This window comes from Rhinolophus sinicus, linkage group LG15 (assembly GCF_036562045.2).
Source record: "Rhinolophus sinicus isolate RSC01 linkage group LG15, ASM3656204v1, whole genome shotgun sequence".
Lineage (NCBI taxonomy): Eukaryota > Metazoa > Chordata > Mammalia > Chiroptera > Rhinolophidae > Rhinolophus > Rhinolophus sinicus.
Window position 1 is genome coordinate 7,102,573 of NC_133764.1, and position 24,905 is coordinate 7,127,477.

Below are 24,905 nucleotides of genomic sequence, written 5' to 3' on the forward strand. Positions count from 1 at the left end.
GTCATTACCCAGACATGGCTACCTGAACCTTTTGAACATCTTAACGATCTCCTTCAGGACCTCCCCCATAAAACAGGCAATATGTTAGAACTTCTAACCAGAAAAACAGACTTAGCATTCTGTTTAATTCTCTATTCTCTAAATAGCCCATAGAAGACAATGCCTTCTGCTGTGAGTTAAATCACTGTTTGCTCTGATGAAGTCAACAGGATAAAAACCACAACTTCATGGCAGAAGGAGACTATTTATTAGGACTGGTTTCTGTTCTGGTCTCCCATTCCCTGACCAGTCCATGTGATCAGAATTTCCATACTAATACTCATGTTTCCTTAACCTTGAGCCAATCTGAATCTCTCCCCCAGTTCAACATATCTTTTCAAATTTCTGCTCCTGTGTTTCAGAGAACTTTTGGTGAAATAACTGATCTACCCACCAAAATCTCATGCAATTTAATTTCATCCTTGTATTAGTTTCAGTCTTATCTTTGTAGATCTCCCATAATCCTGGCTACCTTGCTCTTTCCTGGGGCAACATGCAGCAGAGAGGGGAGAGAACATGGAATTTGCAGTCAGAAAAAGTAGAGCTCAAATTCAGCATCAACAACTGAATGCCCTTATGGCTTTGAGTTAGGCACTTATCCCTTCCGGATCTCAGTTTCTTATCTCTACAATGGGAACAAGGATATTTGCTCTTTCTGACCATGGTGAGGATTAGACCTTTCCATTTCTAATTTAAAAACTGAATATCCTTTTTTTCATTTGTAAAAAAACATAGTTGGCCCTACAGTTTTATTTACTTCTTCCCACCTTTTCTCTCCAACCCTCATAACATTCTTTTGTTTTATGATTTCTACTTTTTCTTTGACCTATTTGAACAACTCAGAATATTTATTATATTTTAAAATCTCTTTTAGTTTGCTCTATTATCTCCAATTCTTGGGATGCAAATTCTTCCATTTTTTTTGGTAACTGATGACTGTCCCTGTTGATGAATTGTTGTTGGTGTCGCTCTTAAGTTTTGACTTTAAGTTCCTCTTCATTGGAGAATGTTTCCTATGGGCATCCCACATGGCCTTGAGTATAGGAGTACCTAAGAGTCTTCTTTTTTAAAACAATCAAGCTCTTCTCTACTAGAGGATACTGTTCCATAGTTGTCTCTTCCCTCCCCTGCAATACAATTTTTCCTCCGTACCAGCTCATTCCAATTAACACACAAACATGCTGTAATAACCCCTAATTTGAATGACTCGTCTATATCTGTTGCTTCAATTCTTCTCATATTTTTCTACTGAACTTGCTCCATTCAGACTCTTCCTGCTCCCACCTACTTTCATCAAAGTCACCAACGATTCCCCTGTTGCTAAAATCAATGGTCAAGGGGGCAGGAAGTGGGCGTGGGGAGGTGAGGCTGTGGCGTTGACTTCAGAGGAGTTTGGGGTTGGGGTCGAGGTCAAGAGCATCAATGGCCTCCTCACAATGGCTGTGCGGTGGGTGCAGTCTTTGAGGGACCCAGCAGGACGCCTGCTGAGGGGGGAGCCCTCTCTCCCTAGACCACCCCCTCCTTGAGCTGAGGTCAAGGGTCAAAAAGTAGCCCAAAATTGCCAATTCAAGGTGAAAAGCCTTGATTAAGTATCTGTGGGGCAGGAGTGAAGCGGTGCGCTTGACTGTATCTGCCTTAAAGGAACTCGGATGAAAACACAGAACAGAGCTGGGACTGTCCCAGCAAAGTACTTTGGGTGAAAAACAAAACGTTCACAGAATACACCTTGAAGTTGAAAATACCTCCCTTGTACCAGGCCAGGATTTTCCACCTTTCTGCTTTTTAGCAATAGATTATTTTGCCAGAAAAATAAAAAATCAATGGTCAATTCTCAATCCTCATCATACCTTTGATCACCAGCATTTGATCCAGTTGATTGCTCCCCACCTCCCCTTCTTTGAACATTTTGTGCACTTGGCTTCCAGGACATCACTCTCTCTTTGTGTTCCTCCTACCTCAATGGCTCCTCCATCTCTTCCTCCTGTGATGGACCCTCCTTATCTCCCCGACCTTACATGGTGGTGTGCCAGGGATCACTCCTCACACCTCTTCCCTTATTTTCACACATTGTCTCAGGGCTTGGGCATTTATTATTTCTTCTGCCTGGAAAGCTCCCCCAGATGTCCACAAGCTTTGCTCTTTTACTTCAACTCTTGGTTCAAGTTTGTTTTATCAGTTGGCCTTTCTCTGCCATCCTATATAAATTATACTTCATCTGATACTATATCACCCCTTACATTCACTTAATTTTGTGCACAACATTTATCCTCACCCAACATACTTATTATCACTTGTATATTTATTTATTGTCCAGGTTTCTCATAAAATATAAGTCCTGTGAGGGCAGGGAGTTTATCTATTTAGTTCATCATTGTATATCCAGCTATTGGAACTGTACTGGCACAGAGGAGGAATTCGATAAATATTTATTGAATGAGTGAGTGAATAAATAAATGGAAATAGATGACACCTTTCCATTTTTCTAAGTTGATGTAGATGTCTCCCAACTTTTAAAAATTCTTTTTTGATTGTTCAGTCTGTTGAGAAAGAAGGGAAGTTTCATGCTTCATCTCAAATTGCCAGTTTATAAAGAAATTATTAAATTGCCAAGTGAAACATCTACCAGTATTAGAGTTCTCAATCTGAGGTTCATAGGTTCCAAGGATGGGCCTCAGGGCTCTGTGAGCTACCTGAATTTGAGCGTAAAATTTTGTATGTAGATGTGAATGTGTATTCTCCTTGGGAAAAGATTTATAGCTTCCATCAGATTCACAAAGGGGTTTGTGACCCAATGAAAGCTTTTGAATTACTCTTATCTTCCTTGGATGTTGATCAGCTGAAAGCCAACATGTTGAAGATAAAAACCTATCTTCTTCCTTCCAAACCATCTCCTCTGTTGACTTTCTTAGAAGCAAAGCACTTTGGTGTTGGAAGTAACACTCACCTGAATGTTCTTGATAAATTGTTACCCATGCTCTGCTCAGGTACTCTTTGGAAACTTCCACCTGGGGTGAGCTGAATAATTTTCACATAAAGAATCTTGTTCAGGCCCTAGGATCTAGAGAACATGTTGAATCCCTTTTCTACTCGCCCGCTTTTCAGATATGTGAAGATATGGGATCTGCACCTTCGCCCTACCCCAAAGCTTTATTCCTCCAGAAGAGATATCTCCAGTTCCTCCTAACATGGGACAGGGCACTTCGCCATACCGGCGACTCCCTTTTTGAATCTCTTGTTTGCCAAATGCCAAAGATTGAATACACATATAATACACACGTAAGTTCAGTAGCCTAGATTTGGACATGATACAACGATCACAAGATGACTGTGAGGCTGAGTGCAGGATGGCTTGGAAATGGGCCAGGTTGGAAGCCCGGAAACTGGAGAGATGCTTGCAGCCATTCTCTCGCTTAGAACTGATGTGGAAAGGAAGTAGAGGTACGGAATGGAGAGAGGGCGAGGTGTCTGCGAGATAAGGGGGTAAATCACAGGGCCTGGCGACTGTTGGTTTGTGAGAAAGGGATGGAGGGGAGGGAGGAGGCAAGGTGACATCCATGATGGAGTGCAAGGGAGTGGGGGAGGGAAGGGGAAGGGAGACGGGGACAGAGGAGACAAAGGTGGGAAGAGAGGTCGGCACGCTACCGAACTCCAACACTGAAAGGGGAGAAATGGAAATAGAGCGCCCAGGAAATGCAGAGTTGGTGAGAGTCGGAGAAGCGAGACAGAGCAAGGTCGGAGCAAATCAAATGCCCCAGGAAGGCCAGGTTAGGTAAGAATGGAAACAAGGAGCGAGAACCGGGTTAAGAACCGGGGATGATCGCAAAGTTTCAGCTTTGGGTGTGGGACTGGCAGAGGGGTCTGGAATACACAAGGGAATTATCTTTGTGGCCCTCGCAGTGCTTGGCCCAGTGCCTGGAACAAACTAATGCCTCAATAAAAGTCGGTTTGGTGAGAACTAAACGAACGCACGAAACGTGAATGAATGACTGAACGGCCAGCTGCAGGAGACCGCGAGCGGCCACTGCTCAGCCGAGTGGCCAATCAGAGCCCGAGCCCCAGTTCCGGCCCCGCCCCTCGCCCTGCCTCCGCCCCCCCGCCCCTTCAGCCCGGTAGCTGCCCGCGTCTCGCCCGCCGCCCGAGGCTTGCGCAGCCGCAGGTCTCCCGGAAGTGCGCCCGGAGCCGGCGCCGCGGGCCGAGGTGAGCGCGCGCGGGCTGGGCGGACCCGGCCGCGGCCTCCCGGGGTCGGGGCCTGACGCCGCCCGTGTCTGCGCTGGACTCGGCCGGGCCCCTGGGAGCGCGGCGGGGTCTGTGGACGCACGCTGTGCGCTTGGGAGCGTGCGCGGTGCCGCGGCGTTTGCGGGGGAGGGGCGGTGGGGCTGTGAGTGGACCCTCCTGTACCCCGACCTAGCTCTCTGTCCCGGAGCCTGTGGGCCCCGCCGGACTCCAGCCACCTGTCCGGACTGGGACCAAAATCGGGCCCCTGCCTCCTGTCTTCCCCCAAAGGCTGGAACTGAGCCTGGGCAGGAGGGAACCCTGATGGAGTGATGCTCGGTGTCTCGCTCCCCAGGGTGCTGTGGTAGTTGGGGGCGGAGGCTGGAGAACACATCGGTGGGCAGCACTGCCCAGCGCCTTGCAGGGCTTGAGCAGCCCTGGAATCCAGGGCGCTTAGTGCCAGTAACTCCCCCGAGCTCACTGGACTGAGAGCCCCTAAAGCCGCCCCCACAAATTTCCAAACGTTGGCAGCTGTCCAAAGCACAGGCCTTGGAGCTTCCTGGGTTTGAATCAGAGGTTTCTATCTGTAAACTTTAATATTTACCTTGCAGGATAATTGTGAGGATTCGAAATGACAGGAACAGGGCCTAATGTGGACCTGAGACACAGTGTTCAAGAAAACATTACAAAGACACTTGTTAAAGACAGTGAGGCCGACTTCATTCTACTACAATGGGGTTTTGCAGTAACAGAGAGAGATTGAATACAAGGAGAACAAGTGGAGATTTATAGCCAAGGAGTAGGGCGAGGGTCAGTGGGGAAAATGACTCAAAGGAAACATCTGGGTTAAGGGGGCGTTCTGGCTAAGACTCCTTGACAGGAGGAGTTGGCTGAAGGCAGCCCAGGGTGAATAAGGAATTTGATCAGATATCAAGGGTGGTCAGCTTCCAAGGGTGGGGGATGTAGAATTTGGTCAGATAGCAAAGGTAGAGGATCTTCCCTAAACTGGACCCAGCAAGATTCTTGATAAAACTGGACCAGCAGGTCCCAAGGGCCAGGCCTAGTCAACAAGATGTCTCAGGAGCTTGACCAAAGTTTGGTTAAGGAGAGTCTTTGTCAATAGCAGGTGCTCCACAATTAAGGTTACTTACATATGTGTCCATAGTAGGTGTACTTAGATGTACATTTTAAAATTCTAATTTGTTGTAACTTTAATAAATATAACAACTATACATTTGGGATAACCTTACATTTTTTTTTCTGATGAGCAGACTCTTATGAAGTTTTTGGAATATAAACCCATAAACCCTCTATAAAATAGTTTAATTTTGAAAAAAAGCCATTTTTCTTATGTGAGAGTATAATTACTAAATCAGATTTAAATATTGTATAAGGTCTATAGTTTTTCCTAAATGTCATTTTCCCTAAATGTTTTCTAAAGTGCTATCTTATTTTATTGGGGAAGGGGAACAGGACTTTATTGGGGAACAGTGTGTACTTCCAGGACCTTTTTCCAAGTCAAGTTGTCCTTTCAATTTTAGTTGTGGAGGGTGCAGCTCAGCTCCAGGTCCAGTTGCCGTTGCTAGTTGCAGGGGGCACAGCCCACCATCCCTTGCGGGAGTCGAAACCAGCAACCTTGTGGTTGAGAGGATGCGCTCCAACCAACTGGGCCATCTGGGAGCTCAGCGGCAGCTCAGCTTAAGGTGCTGTGTTCAATTTTAGTTGCAGGGGGCGCTGCCCACCATCCCTTGCAGGACTCGAGGAGCTGAACCGGCAACCCTGTGGTTGAGAGCCCACTGGCCCATGTGGGAATCGAACCGGCAGTCTTTGGAGTTAGGAGCATGGAGCGCTAACCGCCTGAGCCTCCGGGCCGGCCCTTGTATCTGAATCTTGCTACCTGTTATTTGAAACTGAGGAGCCAAATAAATTTAGTGAAGGGTACATGTATATTTATTAATTTTTGGAAACATTTCAAGCTGTACATTTCTCTCTATACAGTGCTTTAGCTGTTTTCTACAAATTTTGATATGTTGTATTTTCATTATCATTTGATATGAAAATATATTTTAATTCCCTTTGTGATTTTTTTATTTCACCATAGGTTAAGATTGTTATTTAATCATTTCCATATATTGGGATTTTCTAGATATCCTATTGTTACTGATTTCAAATTTAATTGGACTGTAGTCAAAGAATATATACTTTAAGATTCCAGTCTTTTGAAACACAATATGAATACATACAATAACTGTTACATATTCATTTGAAATGAATGTGTAGTCTGCAGTTGGGTTTAAATATCAATTAGATCAAGTTGGTTGATAGTATTGTTCAGATTTTCTATATCCATACTGATTTTTTTTTAAATCTTCTTGTTCTATCAATTACTGAGAGAAGGGTGTTAAAATCTCCAACTATGATTGAGGATTTGTTCTTCAGACCTGATATTAAGTACATATACATTTAGGGTTGTTTTGTGTTCTAGAGGATTTAATCCCTTTATCATAATGAAATGTCCCTCTTTTTTCCTTAGTCACATACCAGTATAGCCATACCAGCTTTCATTTGCTTGCTGTTTGCATAGAATGTCTTTTTCCCACCATTTTATTTCCAAGCTATCTGTGTCTTTATATTTAAAGTATCTCTTATAGACAGTATATTGTTGGGTCTTGCTTTTTTAAATCTGACAATCTCTACGGTATATTTTAAGTGCTTAGCCATTTACGTTTAATGTAAATCGTGTTAGTCTATCATATTGTCTTTTTTCCTTTTGATCTTTCTGGTTTTTATTCTTCTCTTGATCCTTTCCTATCCCATTTTGGGTTATTGAATGTTTTGTAGTATTCCTTTGTGGCTTTTTAGGTATACCTCTTTGTGTAATATTTTTTACAGCTAGCAGTGTGCATCCTTAGATTATCAAAGTTTAATTTACCAGAGTCTACTTTAATATTGTACCACTGTATACTTCACAATTCACCTTTATCATTTCCTGCCTCTCACTTAAGATCTTTATATTTCCTAGTTTTCACCTGACACTACCACTCAGTTCCTACTTCCTATTTCTCTATTAGCAGTTCATAAATGTAATAATCTAACAACAGATTGATTCCATTTATCCCCTCCTTTGTGCTATTTTAATATCTTTTACTTCTACGTATGTCCTACTTGTACTGTTGTTATTTTTGCTTTTAACAGTCAGTTGCCTTTTAGGGAAGTTAGAAAAAATAAAAGCATAGTGCTTTATATTTATTCATCATATATTTACCATTTTTGGAGATCTTGATTCCTTTCCCTTCAACTGGAAGAATGTCCTTTAGTGTTTCTTGCAGTAGAAGTCACTGGTGAAAAATTCTTCCACCTTATTTATCTGGAAAATGTCTTTACTCTCATTTTTCCTTTTGAAATATGTTTTTGTTGGATGTGGAATTCTGGGTTGATGGTTCTTTTTCTAGAATTTGCATTTGGTTCCTTTTATAATTTCTGTTTCTCTGTGGGAAGTCCTTTTCTCTCATTAAGACTGTATTTTTCTTTAAGTCCTCAGGCCATCTTGGAGTTGGTTTCTCTTGACTGCTTTTCCCCTTGACTTTGAGTCATATTTTCCTATTTCTTTACTTGTATATATCTAGTAATTTTGGATTGCATCCTGGATATTGTGATGGTACATTGTTGATGCAAAGGACTCTGTTATCTTCCTCTGAAGAGTGTTGAGTTTTGTTCTAGCAGGCAGTTCAGTTACTGACTGATCAACTTTGACTTGTGTTGTCTTGCTTTTATGCCTTGTTACGGTAGTTCTTTGGAAAGCCCAAGGTGTTTTCCAAGTTGTTCTAACTAGATCAGACTAGACCAGTAGACTGGGTCACCTTTGTGGATTTTGTTGAGGCTTGGCTTTAGGCTTTTCAGGGCAGATTTAGAGTAGGTCTTACTCAAGGGCATCATCTTCACTCCTAAGGTGACCTTTCTGGTATTTCAGGATGCCTTGAGTGTTAATGAAAGCAGAACTGTCTCCATTCTCAGTGGTCAAAAACTTGCATGTCTCTCATCACTGATTGGCCTTTTGTATCTCTCTTTTGCTCTTAACCTGGTAGCAAATGCTCTCTGTTAAACCTTGCATAGTTTCATCCTGCTAATGAGCAGTCTAACCCTTGGCCAAGAGCCCACAAAGACTTCTGCCTCTATCTCCATAGCTCTCTCCTCTCCACTGCCCTGTTCTTCAGATTCCAGCCACTTCAGTGGCTCCAAATTCTGATCTCTGCCTCCTCAGTTTAGTTTTTATTAATGAGACCACGGATCTCTGCTTGAGCTCTAGCTTCCTGCACCATTGTTGGGAAATTGTCCCCATGCAAGACAGCCAGGGTGATCATGGGTTTTCCTTCTCGCGGGGATTTCATCCTTGCCTGCCCATTGTCTAGTGCTTGAAAACAGTTGCCTTGTAAGTTTTCACTAGGTTTATAGCTGTTTACAGTGGATGGGCTAGTCTCTACTACCAGTTACTTGGTCATGACCAGAAATAGAATTCCTGGAACACATATTTATTGAGCACATAATATATAATCACTGTAGCACACTGGCTGTCACATGAATATATGAATGAAATATATTTACTTCACTTTTTTTGTACCTTGAGGTTTTTTTGTTTTGTTTTGGTTTTTAAATGATTTTGTGATATAGGAGGAAATGTTTGGGTGGAGTGGTAGGGAGACGAGGACATTTCTTCTTATACTTCAAGGAAAAAGCAGCTTTTAAAAGCTAGAGTGTTGTACTGATCTGTCATTAAGCCAGATGCCCAAGTGATGGGGTGTTTTTTGGTTATTGTGGTTAGTGTTATGGAGAAGTGGTGACGTGTAGCTCCTTCATAACATTTAAAGATTGAACCAATAACCCAATATTAGGATTATTACATGCAAGAAAGGTAACTACATATAGTGCACGATTCTTTGAAAATATCTTATTAACTTTGCCATTTAATATTTCTCTTTTCACCATCTTAATTACTATGTTCTAAATTTTGATACCATTCGCCATAAAGTAGTAATTAGTTGGTTCGAGTCTGTAGGGATGTTTTTGAGGTAGTCAGTATTTATTCTAAACCTTTAAGCCCAAGGTTGAAAATTTCCGGTGTGACAGGCTTTTCATAAATTCCCAGTTTTCAACACGGCACTCAAAAGAGGTCACTGAGGAATTTCATTGCACCTGATGGGGATGAGTTCATTTGTTCTCTTCAGCCTCATTTATTATGGAAGCATCTGATCATTTCAACATTAGCTTTCATTTCTAGGGCATTGATATCCTGGTTCAGCTTTGTTGTTTAGTTTACAGACATGGATGCAGATGCAGAAGTGTGTTTGAGAAGAGCTGTTTACCTGGAAAACCACAGAGCAAATGCATTACGTGCTGCATTTTGTTCCTCTGCTTGGTCTGGACATTGAAGGCCAAGAGGGAATGTTGTAACATGGCCAGGGGGATGGTGACAGTTTACATATGGTGTTTAGTGGTTTGCTTTGTGGCTTCAAGTTTAAAGTCTTTTAAAATGGTATGTGCACTGATTTGAAAAGATCCATAGTTGACTGATGCCTCTCAGGTAGGGCATGGGACTTGGTTCTTCCTGACAGTGTGTCCCTTTCCTCTGTGTAGCACTCAATCTCACTCCCTGTCTGTGTCCCTGTGAGAGGTTCTGTGAAGACCTGGTTCTCCCCAGAGGCAACTTCCTCCATAAACACTTCACTGAAAAGGACTTGCCAGGCTGGATGATGCCCGTTGAGCTGGGGCAGGCCCGAGTACTGCTGCCGCCACTGGCGAAGGCCGAGGACTCCCTGTTTTCTGAACCAGATGCTGCCGCTCCAGGGGAGCCCCTCAGCCCCGAGACTGCACGCCAGCGTTTCCGGCAGTTTCCTTACCAGGTGATGTCTGGGCCCCAGGAGACCCTGCGACAACTTCGGAAGCTCTGCTTCCAGTGGCTGCAGCCAGAGGTTCACACCAAGGAGGAGATTCTAGAGATCCTCATGTTAGAGCAGTTCCTGACTATCCTGCCTGGGGAGATCCAGATGTGGGTGCGGAAACAGTGTCCGGGCAGCGGAGAGGAAGCGGTGACGCTCGTGGAGAGCTTGAAGGGAGATCCCTGGAGACTGTGGCAGTGGGTAAGCGGAGGGAGCGTGTTCCGGTCTGTGTGCGAAGCACAGGGCTCCTGTGGGGGCTTCTCGGGTGTGTTGTCTTTGTTCTGGCACCAAATATGTGGCGTTTTCCACACCAACAACCAGTTTTCCAATTCCCTGCCAACTGGGGGTCCTTCAGTTCTGTTCAGTTCTGACACTGACTACCTCGGGTTGGCTCAGAGCCCACAGGCTGAGAGTCAGATATGCCAGTCCCAAGTCACAAGGGCCGCCCACACTTACTACCTGGCTGGCTATAAATTTGGAGGTTCCCACAATCCTCTCCTTAGATAATTTGCTAGAATGGCTCATAGAACTCCGGAAAACACTTTGCTTACGTTTACCAGTTTATTATGAAGGCTGTTCCTCAGGAATAACCAAATGGAGGAGACGGAGGTTGCACAGCTGCCATGCCCTCTCCACGCCGTCCACTAATATCGTTCAAATCAGAGGCTCTCCGAACCCCATACTTGAGGGGTTTTTTATGGAAATTTTATTGCTTAATCGATGGCCAGTGGTGATTGAAAATTTCCAGCCCCTGGGGGCACTGCTGAAAGTTCTAACCCTCTGGTCACCTGATTCTTTCCTCTGGTGATCAGTCCCCATCCTGAAGCTACCTAAGGGCCCACCAAGAGTCACCTCAGTAGCATAAACTCAGGTGTGGTGGAAGGGGCTCATGAATAACAAAAGTCGCTCCTTGCACTCCCATCCTTCAGGTAATTCCAAGGGTTTCAGGAGCTCTGCCAGGACCCAGGGACAAAGACCAAACATATATTTCTTACTATACCACATCAGTGTATCCCTATACCTCACCTAATTCTCAGATTCCCTGTGACTCTGAACACTTTTTAGCCATTAGGGATTGAAGATAAAGTCTGCCATCCCATTCCATCTTTAGTCTAGAATGTTCGAGAAGTTGGTTGACAGATGCCTGAGTTTTAACTATCCAGTAGAAACAAAGTAGAGACTATCCAGCAGAAACACAGTATCAGTGGCATTTCTCGAAGGTGTCCTAGACCTGGTTCAGGCCTCAGCTTTTGGCCCCTCTAGGATGTTTCCCTCACTGGGTCCTGCTGGACTAAACATAGAAGCTGTTTTTCTCTTTCCCATGTCCACGTCTTATGATCTGTTATAGAAGGTTCCCTTTGGAGCTCAGAAACCCTCACTCTGGATCTTTGAGTAATTTGTACTATATGGTCTCTAGATCAGCATTCAAGTCCTGGGACAGGACATCTTATCCGAGAAGGTAGAATCTGCCAGCTGCCAAGTGGGGGAAGTGGAGTCCCATCTTGAAGTGATGCCTCAGGAGTTGGGACTTCAGAATTCACCCTCCGGGCCGGGGGAGCCACTGAGCCACATCGTGAAAGAGGAGTCTGACACAGAACAAGAATTAGGTGGGTACAGTTATTCATGGTGGTGTGTGGTGCTCTTCTGGAGAAACTTGGGGATTGTGATTAGTAGGCCTAAGAGGGGGTTGAAAATGATAATGCTGCCCAGATTGGGGTATCTTTAGAAACGGTAAACCTACATGAATCACCCTGATTTGGAGATCCAAAGCCTGTAATTTAAACCACTTGATGACTGGGCCAGACCTTTGAGATTTTGGTTCTGAGGAAAGAGGAGGGAGAAAAATACGGGTGAGACTGGAAGGTTAGAGGTAGTTGGTGTTTGTCAGGGAGCTGAATATAAGTCTTGAAATCATGGATGGTGAAACAGGTATCAGTTTTAATTTGTGAAGATTTTTAGCCGTACCATCTGGGGACTGGTTGAGGAGGGCATCTAGTTCTTCAAACTTCCTGTTTCTCACTTCAGCAATGGCTGCTTCCCAGCTTCCTGCCCAGCCTGAGGACAGGCTCCTCAGAGACCAGGACTTCGGACCCTCACTTCTCCAAACAGCACCTCAGGTGAGCTGGGTCGCCCTGCTTCTCTTACCCCTGAACCAGGCTTTAAGGGTGTGTCAGTAGTGAGGAGGATTAAAAGGGGAAGGATTCTCGAAGTGGAGTAGAAAGGATGGCTTACAAGGATAACAAGAACAATACCTGTGGAATGAAACCTGAGTTTCAATATTTTTCTTAAGGCAGAATGTTTCCTACTTGTCATGTTGAGTAATGGAATCTGGGTCCTGGAAGAAGCTGCTGGGAAGATGCAATCTTGTCTCTCTCTCTCTTTTTTTATTGTCTTTAGGTTATGCTATGAAAAGACTGTTTCATTTTCTAGTTTAGGCCTCTCACATTGGAGTCAGTTTGAAATTTTGAATGTTTGTATCTAATGTGGGACAGGTGAATCTCACCTCTGCTCTGCCCACCAACTTTATGGAGGCATAATTGGCAAACAATAAACTGCACATTTTTAAAGTATACTGTTTGGTATATTTTTTGACATATATGCAAACAGGGAACCATGACCACAATCAAGATAAACATATGTCACCCCCAGAGGTTTCTTTTCCTTCCCTCCTGCCTCTCTATACTCCCCTAATCCTGAGGCAACTCCTGACCTGCTTTCTGTCACCATACATGAGTTTTCATTTTCTAGAATTTTATATAAAATGGAATTATGTCATATGTACTCCTGTCTTTCTTCTGTATATAATGTATCTTTCTTGCTTTTAATATTTTCTCACTGGTTTTAAACAATTTGGCTATGATGTGCCTTGGAGTGATTTTCTTCATGCTTCTTGTGCTTGGGTTCATTGAACATCTTGGACCTGTGAGTTTATAGTTTTCATCAAATTTGGAAAAATTTTAGGTATTATTTATTTGTTTTTTTCTGTTTCCCCTCCTCTTCTTTGAGGACTCTGAGAATAATACACCTGTGGGATATGTATAAGGATAATGTGTATGCGTATATTATCTCAAGTTGTCCCACAGCTTACTGATGCTCTTTTCCTCTTTTTTTTGTTTCGTTGTGTATAGTTTCTATTTTTATGTCTTCAAGTTAATTAATCTTTTCTTCTGCAGTGTCTAATTTGCTGTTAATCCCATCTAGTATATTTTGCATCTCATATGTGTTTTTTTATCTCTAGAAGTTTGAATTGGAGCTTTATTATATCTTTCATGTCCATACTTAATGTGTTCAATCTTGCCTCGAGCTTCTTGAACATATGGAATATGGTTATGATATCTGTATTAATGTCCTTATCTACTAATTTATCTGTTTCGGTGGATGGATTGGTTTCATTATGAGTTGTATTTTCCTGCCTCTTTGTATGCCTGGTAATTTTTAATTGTATGTCAGACATTGTGAATTTTATCTTGCTAGGGGCTTCATATCTTTGCATTCCTTTAGATATTTTTGAGTCCCACTCTGGGGTGTGGGTAAGTTACTTGGACAGTTATATGGCATCAGAGAAGCCACTAGTTTAGGGCTAATTTTTCCCCACTACTGAGGTAATATCCTTCTGAGTACTCTACCTGATGTTTCTGGATATACAAGATTTTCCACTCTGGATGCTGGAAATAATGAAGTATTTCTAACACTGTGCAACCTTAGAGGATTATTCCCTCAGCTTCTTTTGGGTGGTTCTTTCCTGGACTTGAGTTGGACCCTCTGCAGATCTCTGGAGCTCTCTCTCTCTTGGGGCAGCTTCTCCACCCTGGGCTTCTGCCCTGCTAACTCTGTAGCCACCTTTGCTTCCCAGGCCCAGAACTCTTTCTGCTCAATTCAGGGGCTACCTGGCTCTGCCAGGGTTCCCCTACCAGTGCTGCTCTGGATGCTCTCTACAGCCAATAAATTTGGGTAACTGTAGTATTCCCTTAATTTGTTTCCGTTTTCAGGGATCTCTGTTCTGCTCTGCCTAACATGCAATATCTGCAAACCATTGTTGCATATATTTTGTTTCCTTTTTTAGTTGTTTTAGGCAGGAAGGTAAGTCCAGTCCCTGTTATTCCATTTTGTCTGTATACAAAAGTCTTGGACAGGTTCATCTTGGTTATGTAGTTAACAACGCTGAAAGGTTGCATTTGGATAAACATAAAGATTTTCAGGGACCTATACACCTATTCAAAATACTGTTTTAAACCTTCGGAGGACTCTTCTTGGGACATACCTCGTGAGGTAATTTCAAGTAGGGCGAAGGTGGGGAAGCCAGTAGGTGGTGCTAAATGACCAGGTCTAAGCTTCAGCTTTCCAGGCTCAGAGATTTAGAAACCACATTACCACTTGGTGGTTTACCGCAGGCAGAGGGCTGGGGAGCGGACAGGGGAAGATACCTTTCTAGTGACTCCCGTGTGTCCTTCCTGCTGTCAAGGTGCCCAGAAACAGCTGTTAGGCAGGAGAGTGTTTGGTGAAAAAGACTGGGTATTCTTTCAGATATTTCAAGCAGACTTGGAGGATTATTGTTGCTTCTGTGGTAAGTACAGAGTATTCCTATGAAAGGTATATACAGTTTATTAACATATTTTATCTAGTAGAGTTAAACATTATCTCTACATAGCATACCGACATTTATCGTGACTTGTTCTGGATAGCTTAAAGTTCAAAGATTCAAAATGCTCACCAGCAGCATTGTGTGTGTGTGTGTGTGTGTGTGTGTGTGTGTAAAATTCCCTTTATATAGCAGACAACTGATTAACAGACAACTGATCAACCCAACAAACAAAATTCATCCCTACCCAGTCCCAATGTCCTTCCCCCAAACTAGAACAGCTATTTGCATCAGGACATTGATATTTAATGGAATCCTTTGTAAGTGAAGGGACTTTTTAAATGTAAATAATTGCTTCCCCTAATCTCTTCCAGAAGTTAGGAATGTGGTGAATAATGCCAGAATAATGAAGTAGCATCCCACACAGTGGCACTTAATTGTTAGAAGCTGTGACTGAATTAGAACCTCACATAGACTGGGGGATGCATGTACTCACATTCCTGTGTTTTCAAACTTCGGGAAAGGAACACAGCACAAAGAACTCTCTGTGCGAGTCAGCTGTGGCAATGTCTCATAAACCCACACGATGGTGCTGTTGTCACACAAAACCGAGATCATTTCCCCATCAAATCTCATACTTGGCCCGCCCTTCCAGAATAGGAATTTAGATTTTTCCTCCTCTTATAAAAATGAGAAAAAGCAAAATGGCTGCAGTTGGTGTCTTGCCTCTTAAGTAAGGGTTTTATTCAAGCATCCCTAGCTGCTTGGTGTTTCCTTGAGTAAGTTTGTGGCTTTCAGCTTGAGATGCACTGTTTAGAGTAGGGTTGTCCAAACTTTTTTCAGCGTTTTTTACCAAGGGCCATATGCGGTAAAATACACAAACAGCTGGGCCACTCACTCAAGGTGAAGTACGTATTGCCTCACCTCGTTTATTTAAGTAAACTAAATATGTTTTTGGAATTTGCTGCGGGTCAATTAACAATGGATTGCGGGCCTCAGTTGGCCCGCGGGCCACAGTTTTGACACCCCTGGTTTAGAGCCTCCTGAAGCATCTTTCCCGGTTTTGGAAACGGCTGATTGTGGCCCTTGGGGATTTTGGTGGCTGTATTCTTTTTTACCTTGTACTGTACTTGGCAGCTACTACTTTGGTGCCCACGGAACAGGCCCTGTATCCACAAGCCAGGCAGCCAATCACATCACGATGCTAGGACTTCCCATCCTTTTTTCTGCCCATGTGGAGCAGGGATCTGTGTTCTGACAGCGAAGGCCGAGAACTCTCGCATTCAGCAGGGTTTGCTCAAGCTGGTCATTTGCAGGAAGTTGTTAAGGTAGCATCATTCACAGAAGGTTAACAAAATAAACTGCTGACAAGTCTTAACTTTAAAAAATGTAAGTTAACATTTATATTAAAAATGTGGTTATAGTTAATAGTTATATTTATTAAGGTTACTTTTCACCCTAAAAAATTCAACTCCTCCATTTTTGTTTTTTCTCTTTCTTTTTTTCTTAGTATCTGTTAAAAGGTTAAAGACTTTTTGGTGTCTCCATTCTCTTTCAACCATTTCCACTTCCCTCTGATGTGCTAGGATTGAGAATGGCTTCTCTGAGTAGTATATTATTTGTAATCGGAAGTTGACTTCATCTTATCATTCTTCTTCTTTTCTGCTCCCTGTAGCCTGGCTACTCATGACAATAATGCGTGGCTATCAACTTTGGGGTTCCTGAAAGTGTACAGAATCCCTTAATCCTCTCTGCAAACCCTTGGGGCGAGTCTGGGAGATGGAGTATCCCATAGGCCACATGTGATCGTAATGATAATATGCGTCACCGCCTGAGGACGTACTGCTGACAGCTGTGGATTGCACCCAGGCAACATACACTGAGGGACTGCTCTATTCTGCACGGGCCCTCGGGACTGGGAGAGCACAGTGCAGTCCTTTTCTCATGGTGCTCCTGTGCTACTAGAGCCAACTCTTAATTAAATACTCATATGTGTGTATATAAAAACGATTGGATATTCTGTCATATACATGAACATAAACATTTCATAAACTGTGATGAATGAAAAGTACAGCATGCGATGAACACAGATGACACCTGCATCATTTCTGTTAAGCTTCCCCACAAGTTTTGAGTTCAGTACTGTCATTAAGTGTGGACTGAGGCCCAGAAAGGTTCAGTGACTTGCTCTAGATCACACAGCTAGAAAGTGCAGAACTGGGATTTGAAACCCAGTATGTCTGACTCTAAAGACTGCAGTTATTCACTCCGCTGTACAAACTGAGTTTCTAACAGTTGTCTTCTTGGAGGGGAGATTGATTTTGAATTCACGAAAGTAGACCCTAGTTAGATGGCATTCTCAGTTTTGAGTCTCCACAGTCTCCAGTTCCATAAGAAAGGCACATGTGGGGATAACAGAGGGACACCTGGCTGTAGAGAACCCACCAATGTCCCTCTCACTGGGAAGCAAACTGATTTAATGTTAGACCTTAAACTCAGAACTATCAGATTCCAAGTGTGTATGGCTGCAGCGTCTCTCTCTCCTTTGAATTTCATGTTTCACAGCGAGATTTACAACTCAGTTGACTTCACTGGTGATTCTTCCCAGTTTGTTGCTGATTTGCAGTTGCTTTCCCAACAGATACCTTTTTAATTTCTTTCTTTTCCCTCTTGAATTTCCAGATTTTAATGAAATATTGGGACTATTTACATGCCTGCTGTTCAGGGACCTATACATAAGCACTGGAAGAGTTAAAGAAAAGGACAGTAGAGAAAGGGCTCCTGCCTTCTCTGTTCTTCACTCTTAGATACATACAACTTAACAAAAATATAGACCCTAAAGCCTAAGTGCTTTCTAACCAGGGCCAGAAATACTGACGTGGGGCCTGTGGTTTCCCTTGGCCTTTTCCTTTGAAGCACCTCCCACGATTTCTTACTCTCTCTGCTGGCCAGGATCCTGAGGAACTCTTTTCTTCTCAGCCTCCTCTATGCAGGGAAGGCAGGCTTCAGAAACCTTCACTGGAGTCACAGCCTTGTATTTTTCCTAGGAGCAGTGGAGGCACCTGGATTCCACTCAGAAGGAGCAGTACTGGGATCTCATGCTGGAGACCTATGGGAAAATGGTCTCAGGAGGTGAGGGCGTGGTTAGCCTGATGGAAGGCGGTAGGAAGACCGTTAAGCATTTTCCGTGTACTCTTAGAGACAGCTTCTCTACTTGAAGTTCTCTGGGTGGAGAAAATCGTTAGAGACACCGTTGAGAACAGGGGTGAGTTGGAGATGGCAGAGTTACAGTTAAAATTTCCTTGTATTGAAAGTATTCTGTGCCTCAGAACTGTCGTGGGTGCACTGTACACAGTAAGTGCTTTAGTCTGTGACATGGGTGATGGTATTCCCTCTCTTAAGATGATGAAGGTGAGTGTCAGATTAAGTCACTTGTTCACTGTTACATAGCTTGCAGGTGCTGAGTTGCGATGGAGCTCAGTTGTGGCTGGCTGTGAGTGCACGCTCCTTAATACTAAATGACACTGTCTCAACTGACCACTGGAGGGTCATAGTCATGACCCTCGCACCAGCCTGCCAGGTGGTGGAACTCCTCCACTTGCCCAGACTCTTCTTTTTGTGAAAAGAAGATAAGCGTACGTGCTGGTTATTCTGTGAGTGCTGGTATCTTAGAACCTCCACATATCCTTCTAAGATGAGTTACCTTAAGGGGTAACTTTCATATTTCCTGTCCCACTCAGGGTACTCCTTTGCAAAACACTTTGGTCCCCAGTCCCCGCTACCCCATGCATGTAGGCCCACATATTCTCTCTTTCTAGCAGGCATTTCCCATTCCAAGCCTGACCTGACTAATTCAGCAGAGTATGGGGAAGAGCTGGCAGGACTGCACCTTCACGTCTCTGAAAGGATCCCAAGACCCACCTGCATAGGTGAGTGACCTTTCATTGGTCAGAGCTATTTCTGATCTTCTGTCACTAAATTGGAGGTGGTAGGGGAGATATTAGGACTTGGTTTCTACTGCATTGGCTATAACCAGTCGTGACCTGGTCAGTCTAGTTTGAATACCGAAATTGGGTTGCCTCATCCCAGGCTATAGGCTATTGACACGTATAGTTAATCATGGAAGAAAGACCACACATCGAATCTCCTGCCTTCAGTCTTATCTGTTGTGACAGCTGTCTTTCTCTGAGCGAGTTAAGATTAGTATAGATTGAGACCACTACAGATATGGGAGAATTCTATTACCAAACAAAAAAGATTATGTAACAGCCATGGGTACCCCTCCTAACAAGAGGGTTCAGAGTAACTAGATTTTCCTTATTCTGGTTATAGTGAATAGTAACTAACCCACCCTCAACAAAATAAAACAGACATAAAAACATGTTTTAGCTAATCTTCATGCACCTAGCTAATCTTCATAAACAGCAGAAACAACAAATACTTCATATCAGTCATGTATTTTAGGATGGGAAGTAGAAATATGAACTTGTTCTGTTATAAAGCAATCACCCTTTGCCTTCTGCATTCTTCTAAAACACTGCACTTATGTGAAACCTTTCTGTCCTACACGCACTCACACACACATACTTTTACATATACAGAAGACATATACTTTTATGTATACAAAAGATCCCAGAACCTTGGAGGAGGAAAAGGACGAAGGATGGGAACTGTATGACAAACCATGTTTTCCCCGCAGTGGGATCTAATTAATTATTTTCGTTTGCTAATATACCAGAGAGCAAGTATCAAATGAGACATATGATTTTAATTTTAAGCAATGTATTTATCATAATACTATTTCACAAGGAGTCCTTCAGAGCTGCATTTTTCAAACTATTTCATGACCAATTAGTATTGGTCATTTCATAGGTTGCAACCATCATTTATAATAAATGATAAGATTGAACAGAAAATATCAGAATGCAAATAGAAAATATTAGATATCAATAGTGCAAGTAGTGTTTCAGGAGACTGTTTCAGGAGATTTTTGTTCCAAATATGTGTGGATGTACTGCAATTCAACAGAAACATATTTCTTATTATGGGTAGCAGACAAAAAAGTTTGAAAATATTGCTTTAGAGTTTGTTGCAGTAGGATTTTTGTTTCAATAGACTTTACTTTTTTGAGCAGGTTCACAACAAAATTGAGTCAAAGGTACAGAGATTTCCCAGATACTCCCTTGCAGTAGGATTTTATTTGTGATATGATACACAGCAACTCACTATATCTCCACTCATTATTTTTTTCTTTTTTTTCCCTTTCATCCCATCTGCTGACATGGGCCCATTAGATCTTACCTTGAACCAGACTGTGGGAAGTCTACAAAGCCAGCCTGCCTTGATAACGCCATTTTAGGCTACTGAGAGAGCATATGTAGAAAGCAGGTTGAGGAAGTAGCAATACGCAGGGGAGCCTGGGAGTGAACGCCCAGAGGTTAGGACCCCTGTGGGAAGTTGATGTAGGAGTCCAGGTTTGCAGGGATGAGACCTTGGACCCATGTGGAAGCAACAGTGACAAGATAGGAACGGACTGGTTCAGTCAAAAGGATAACAGCTGCTCCGCCAGATCTGGACTCAGACTGGGGGCCGAGTCCCAGGAGAGCACGTATGTGCTGTTGTATTTGACCCTATGGAAGAACAGCTCCTAGTTAAAACAAGCCGGCAGATGAGTAAGCCTCAAAAACACCATTTACTCAGACCTCTAATCAAAATCCCAAGGCATTAAAAAATTATTTGGAAAAATGATTCTTAAGTAGTTATTTGGAAGAATACTGCAAGAATAGTAAAAAGTTTTAAGAGTGTTCATCAATATTAGATCTATAACTATTAAGACTCTGTCATTTAATACAGGTAAAATCATTAAAATAAAGGGATACTGATATAAATAGATGCACAGACCAATAGCACAGAAAGGAGAGCCTAGGAACAGAAGCTGATCTTTATAAGAATCTCACATATGATGAAGGAAGCAGCAGCACAGATCCTTCAATGAGCAGTATCTGGAAAAGGACTGTTTGGGAAAAGGAATCAGTTTAAATTTGATGTATGTCTTATATCAAAATAAGTTGGAAATAGATGAGAAACATAAAATATGAAAATAATAAAGAAGAAAATGGGTGACTATTTGACTCATTGTCTGGATGGAGAAGGTTTTTATAAGTATAAAAGCAACAGAAAAAATCACTAAGGAAAAGATTAATAGACTTGAGTATATTTAAAAAGAAAAAAATACAACTTTTACACATAAAAGTAATGCCAAACAAAATTAAGGTAACTAAATGGGTGAAAAACATTTTTCATGAACATGACAGATAAATGATTACTTTCCTTAATATAGAAAGAGTTAATTTAAGTTGATAAGAAAAAAATGACTTTCCCAATTAAAAATGCACAGCAGTCTCAGAGTATGAAAAATAGCTCATAAATGTGAAAAAAATTCATCCTTTAAGGAATTAAAACTTGTAACATGAAAAACCATTTTTCAGTGGTCTAAATGGAAAATCTTTTACAATCTTTTTAAAATATTCGATCCTTAAGTATTAACACTCTCCTTCGCTCTGCCCAGCGTCTCATACCAGGAGATGGCATAGTCGTTTTGGAAATCAATTTGTCAGTAAGTGTCAGGAGCCTTAAGGACGTTTATACCTGTTGACACAGTCATTCCACTTAAAGGAACCTGCTGTAAGATACTGATCAGAAATGTGGGCAAAATTTTCTGAAGGAACATACTTCTCACAGCGTTATTTATAATAATAAAAACACAATAAACAACTTAGATTTCCACAATAGGAGAACTCTTGAAAAAATTACATGTTTATTATGTGTTTTTAATACATCTCCACGATGGATCATTACTCAGCTCTTTAAAATGATATTTATAAAGGATTCTTTAAAGACAAGAGAAGATACCTTTGCCTTTTGAGAGGAGTATGTTCTAAGGCTTTGTGAATTAAGAAGTTCAGGGGTACTTCTCTAGCACATGCCTGGGCCTCTGGCAGATAACTGAAAGACACTAGTACAGGAAAGAGAAAGATAAATCACTTCTTTAGATCTTCAGGAATAAAGTAATTTATAAAAACTGAAAAGAAATTCTATCACAAAAATAAAATCTTTATGCATCATTAAGCTTTGATAATCAAAAACCCAAGTTATGAGGAGAAAAACAAAATTTTAACTGTTATGCAAGTTAATGAAGCACAACTGAATGCTGAATTAAAGCACAGACTGAGGGGTTTGCTTTCACGCCACAACCTCCCTGTGCATTGCAACCAGAGTAAAATGACACACTGATGCATTTCATGAATGTTGTGTTATTGTGAATCGGACAATCCATGTGAAATTGATAAATCGGCCTAATCTACAACTTAAACGCTACAAAGTAAGATAAAGAACTGTATATACAATATAATACCGATTATGTCAGGAAAAAGCACACACATACATATATATGTATAGGTTAAATAAAGACTGGGAGGAAATGTATACTGTAGTTGTTACCTCTGGGTAATATGATTAAGGTTGATTTGATTTTCTTCTGTACACTTTTCAAATCATTTTTAGTGATCATATTTATCTTTTACATATGTTCATATAAAAACCAATCATTTGAAAAGTGGCACTCTCATATAATACACTTGTTTTTCATGGGCCTTAATAAATATGCATGTAAAAATAGAACTGCCTTATGACTCAGCAATTCCCCTTCTGGGTATTTTATCCGAACAAGAGGAAAACACTAATTCAGAAAGATATGTGTACCCCCATGTTCATTGCAGCATTATTACAATAGCCAAGGTAGGGAAGCAACCTAGGTGTCCATCGACAGATGAATGGATAAAGATGTGATACACACACACACACACACACACACACACACACACACAAATATAATGGAATATTACTGAGCCGTAGAAAAGAATGAAATCTTACTACTTGCGACAGCATGGCTGTACCTAGAACGTATTGTGCTGAGTGAAATAAGTCAGACAGAGAAAGACAAATACCATATGATCTTACTTAATGTGAATCTAAAAAACAAATGAACAAACAAAATGAAACAAACAAAGTCATAGACACAGAGAACAAACTGATGGTTGCCAGAAGGAAGGAGGGTTGAGAGGTGGGAGAAAAGGGGAAGGGGCTTAAGAAGTACAGACTTCCAATTATAAAATAAGTCATGGGGATGCAATGTAGAGCATAGGGAATATAGTCACTAATACCATAATCACTATGTATGGTGACAGATGGTTACTAGACTTAGTGTGGTGATCACTTTGTAAGGCATATAAATGTCTAATCACGACGTTGTACACCTGAAACTAACAGGTTGTATGTCAACTATAAGTTTTAAAAAATGCTTATTTGGGGGTCAGAAAAGCGCTGTGGGAAGCCTCCTCTGCTACCAGACGTTCTGCTCAGCTCCAGAGCTGAATCACTTAGCCTGGACCCCAGCACAAGTGACGTGAATGCCAGGCTCTAGGCTGGATGATATTTTTCTTCCTCACTGATGCCCTCTTGGCAAAATAATTGTTTTATGATGACTCTTTTTGACATACGAGTTAGAAAACAGGGCATACGATTTACTGAGCTATTTCAAATCTTCTTTCTTCTTTCAGGAGATAGACAGGAGAATGACAAAGAGAACCTAAACTTGGAAAATTATAGGGACCAGGAACCTCCAGCTGCCTCCTGTCATGCCTCAGAAGAGGCGTCTTCTCAGGCTGCTTTGAGTGGTCTCTTCAGTGAGGATGAGCCAAGACGCTTTGGAGACGGAGAGACTCTTCACGAGGCTCAGGAAAACCTGCGGGATGAGGGCATAGGGGGACAGCTCTCTCCTCAAGAAAGGAATTCTGGGAAACAGCTAGGTCATCATTTGCCTAATGCTTATCCTGGAGAACTGTCCATGCTGTGGCTTGAGGAGGCCAGAGAGGCCTCCCCGAAAGGGCAGCTGAGAGCCCCCATGGCCCAGAAACTCCCCACCTGCAAGGAGTGTGGGAAAACCTTTTACAGGAATTCTCAGCTTGTTTTTCACCAAAGAACTCACACTGGAGAGGCATACTTTCAGTGCCCCACCTGCAAAAAAGCCTTTCTGCGGAGTTCAGACTTTGTGAAACATCAGAGAATTCACACAGGAGAGAAGCCCTGTAAATGTGATTACTGTGGGAAAGGTTTTAGTGACTTCTCAGGATTGCGCCACCACGAGAAGATCCACACGGGAGAGAAACCCTATAAATGTCCCATCTGTGAAAAGAGTTTTATTCAAAGATCAAACTTTAATAGACATCAGAGGGTTCACACAGGAGAGAAGCCTTATAAATGTTCCCGCTGTGGGAAAAGTTTCAGCTGGAGCTCGAGCCTTGATAAACATCAAAGATCCCATTTAGGAAAGAAGCCCTTCCAGTAGCCATGCTTTCAGCCCGTCTCTATCTCCTGGTCCATTAAAAAGTACTTCGTTCCATCAGGAGAAATTGCATCTCCTCGAGGGTGTCCCTGGTCTCTTTTCTGCATGGATTACAGAGGAGTACCTGAACGTGGGTTTGGACTGGGAGGATAATTGGCCTGTGGATTGGATTTCACGCTGGTTTCATTTCTTGCTTCTGCATCAGGAGGAAGAAATGCCACCTTTCACCTCGTCTCTTCTTTTGGGAAGAGATGGGGGAAAAACGATCCCTTTTAGAGAGCTCCCGTTTTAGAAGTGCTGCCTGGCAAGAGTTTAACTGGATTAGCCACAGCTGCTGCTCTCGGGAAGAACCTTGTGTCAGCCCTTGGAACTGGGGTTCTAGGGCAGGCGTTTTTACAAAAGGGGGAGCATAGAGGGTCAGTGAGCTCACATGTGTTCTTTGTTATACGGGTGCAAAATTAATGTCGACTGTCCCCATTTTAAGTAAACTTAGCAGACTCTCTTATTTGTGTCTGAAGCATCCACTGTGTGTTGACTGGAACTCAAAATACATTTTCTCATAAAAGACTCTAAATGGTAGTTGAGCAACTGGATCATCCTGTCCAAACCTATCAAGTTTATCACCCAGCTGAACAGGGTAAGAAAGTGCGAGCCTGGTGCCCGGATGTGACAGTGTGGCCAGTGCTGGGCATTCTTGGTCTCAAGTCTGTCTGGTGTGGGACAGACAGAGCTCACCTCC

The 24,905-nt window shown here is 42.3% G+C and overlaps 1 protein-coding gene across 5 annotated transcripts; it reads left to right on the forward strand.

Moving 5' to 3' along the window:
• The first annotated feature begins 4,130 nt into the window (after nucleotides 1-4,130).
• ZNF18 (zinc finger protein 18) lies at nucleotides 4,131-24,671 on the forward strand. 5 transcript variants are annotated; one of them, XM_074319352.1, is made up of 7 exons: nucleotides 4,131-4,236; nucleotides 9,883-10,385; nucleotides 11,602-11,791; nucleotides 12,210-12,301; nucleotides 17,811-17,895; nucleotides 18,582-18,692; nucleotides 23,382-24,671. In XM_074319352.1, exons 2-7 carry the CDS (start codon nucleotides 9,996-9,998, stop codon nucleotides 24,167-24,169), a joined length of 1,656 nt encoding a protein of 551 aa, XP_074175453.1. In that variant the 5' UTR covers nucleotides 4,131-4,236; nucleotides 9,883-9,995; the 3' UTR covers nucleotides 24,170-24,671. The 5 variants fall into 5 exon arrangements, with proteins under 5 accessions (XP_074175453.1, XP_074175454.1, XP_074175455.1 ...); XM_074319353.1 differs by having other exon boundaries at nucleotides 18,585-18,692; XM_074319354.1 differs by having other exon boundaries at nucleotides 17,817-17,895.
• The last annotated feature ends 234 nt before the right edge of the window (nucleotides 24,672-24,905 follow it).

Bases quoted from the DNA above. Each gene is read 5' to 3' on its own strand.
- ZNF18 (XM_074319352.1), top strand. From the start codon at position 9,996: ATGATGCCCGTTGAGCTGGGGCAGGCCCGAGTACTGCTGCCGCCACTG. The intron at 11,792-12,209 runs GTGGGTACAGTT...TTCTCACTTCAG, and splicing joins TGACACAGAACAAGAATTAG to CAATGGCTGCTTCCCAGCTT. The intron at 12,302-17,810 runs GTGAGCTGGGTC...TATTTTTCCTAG, and splicing joins TTCTCCAAACAGCACCTCAG to GAGCAGTGGAGGCACCTGGA.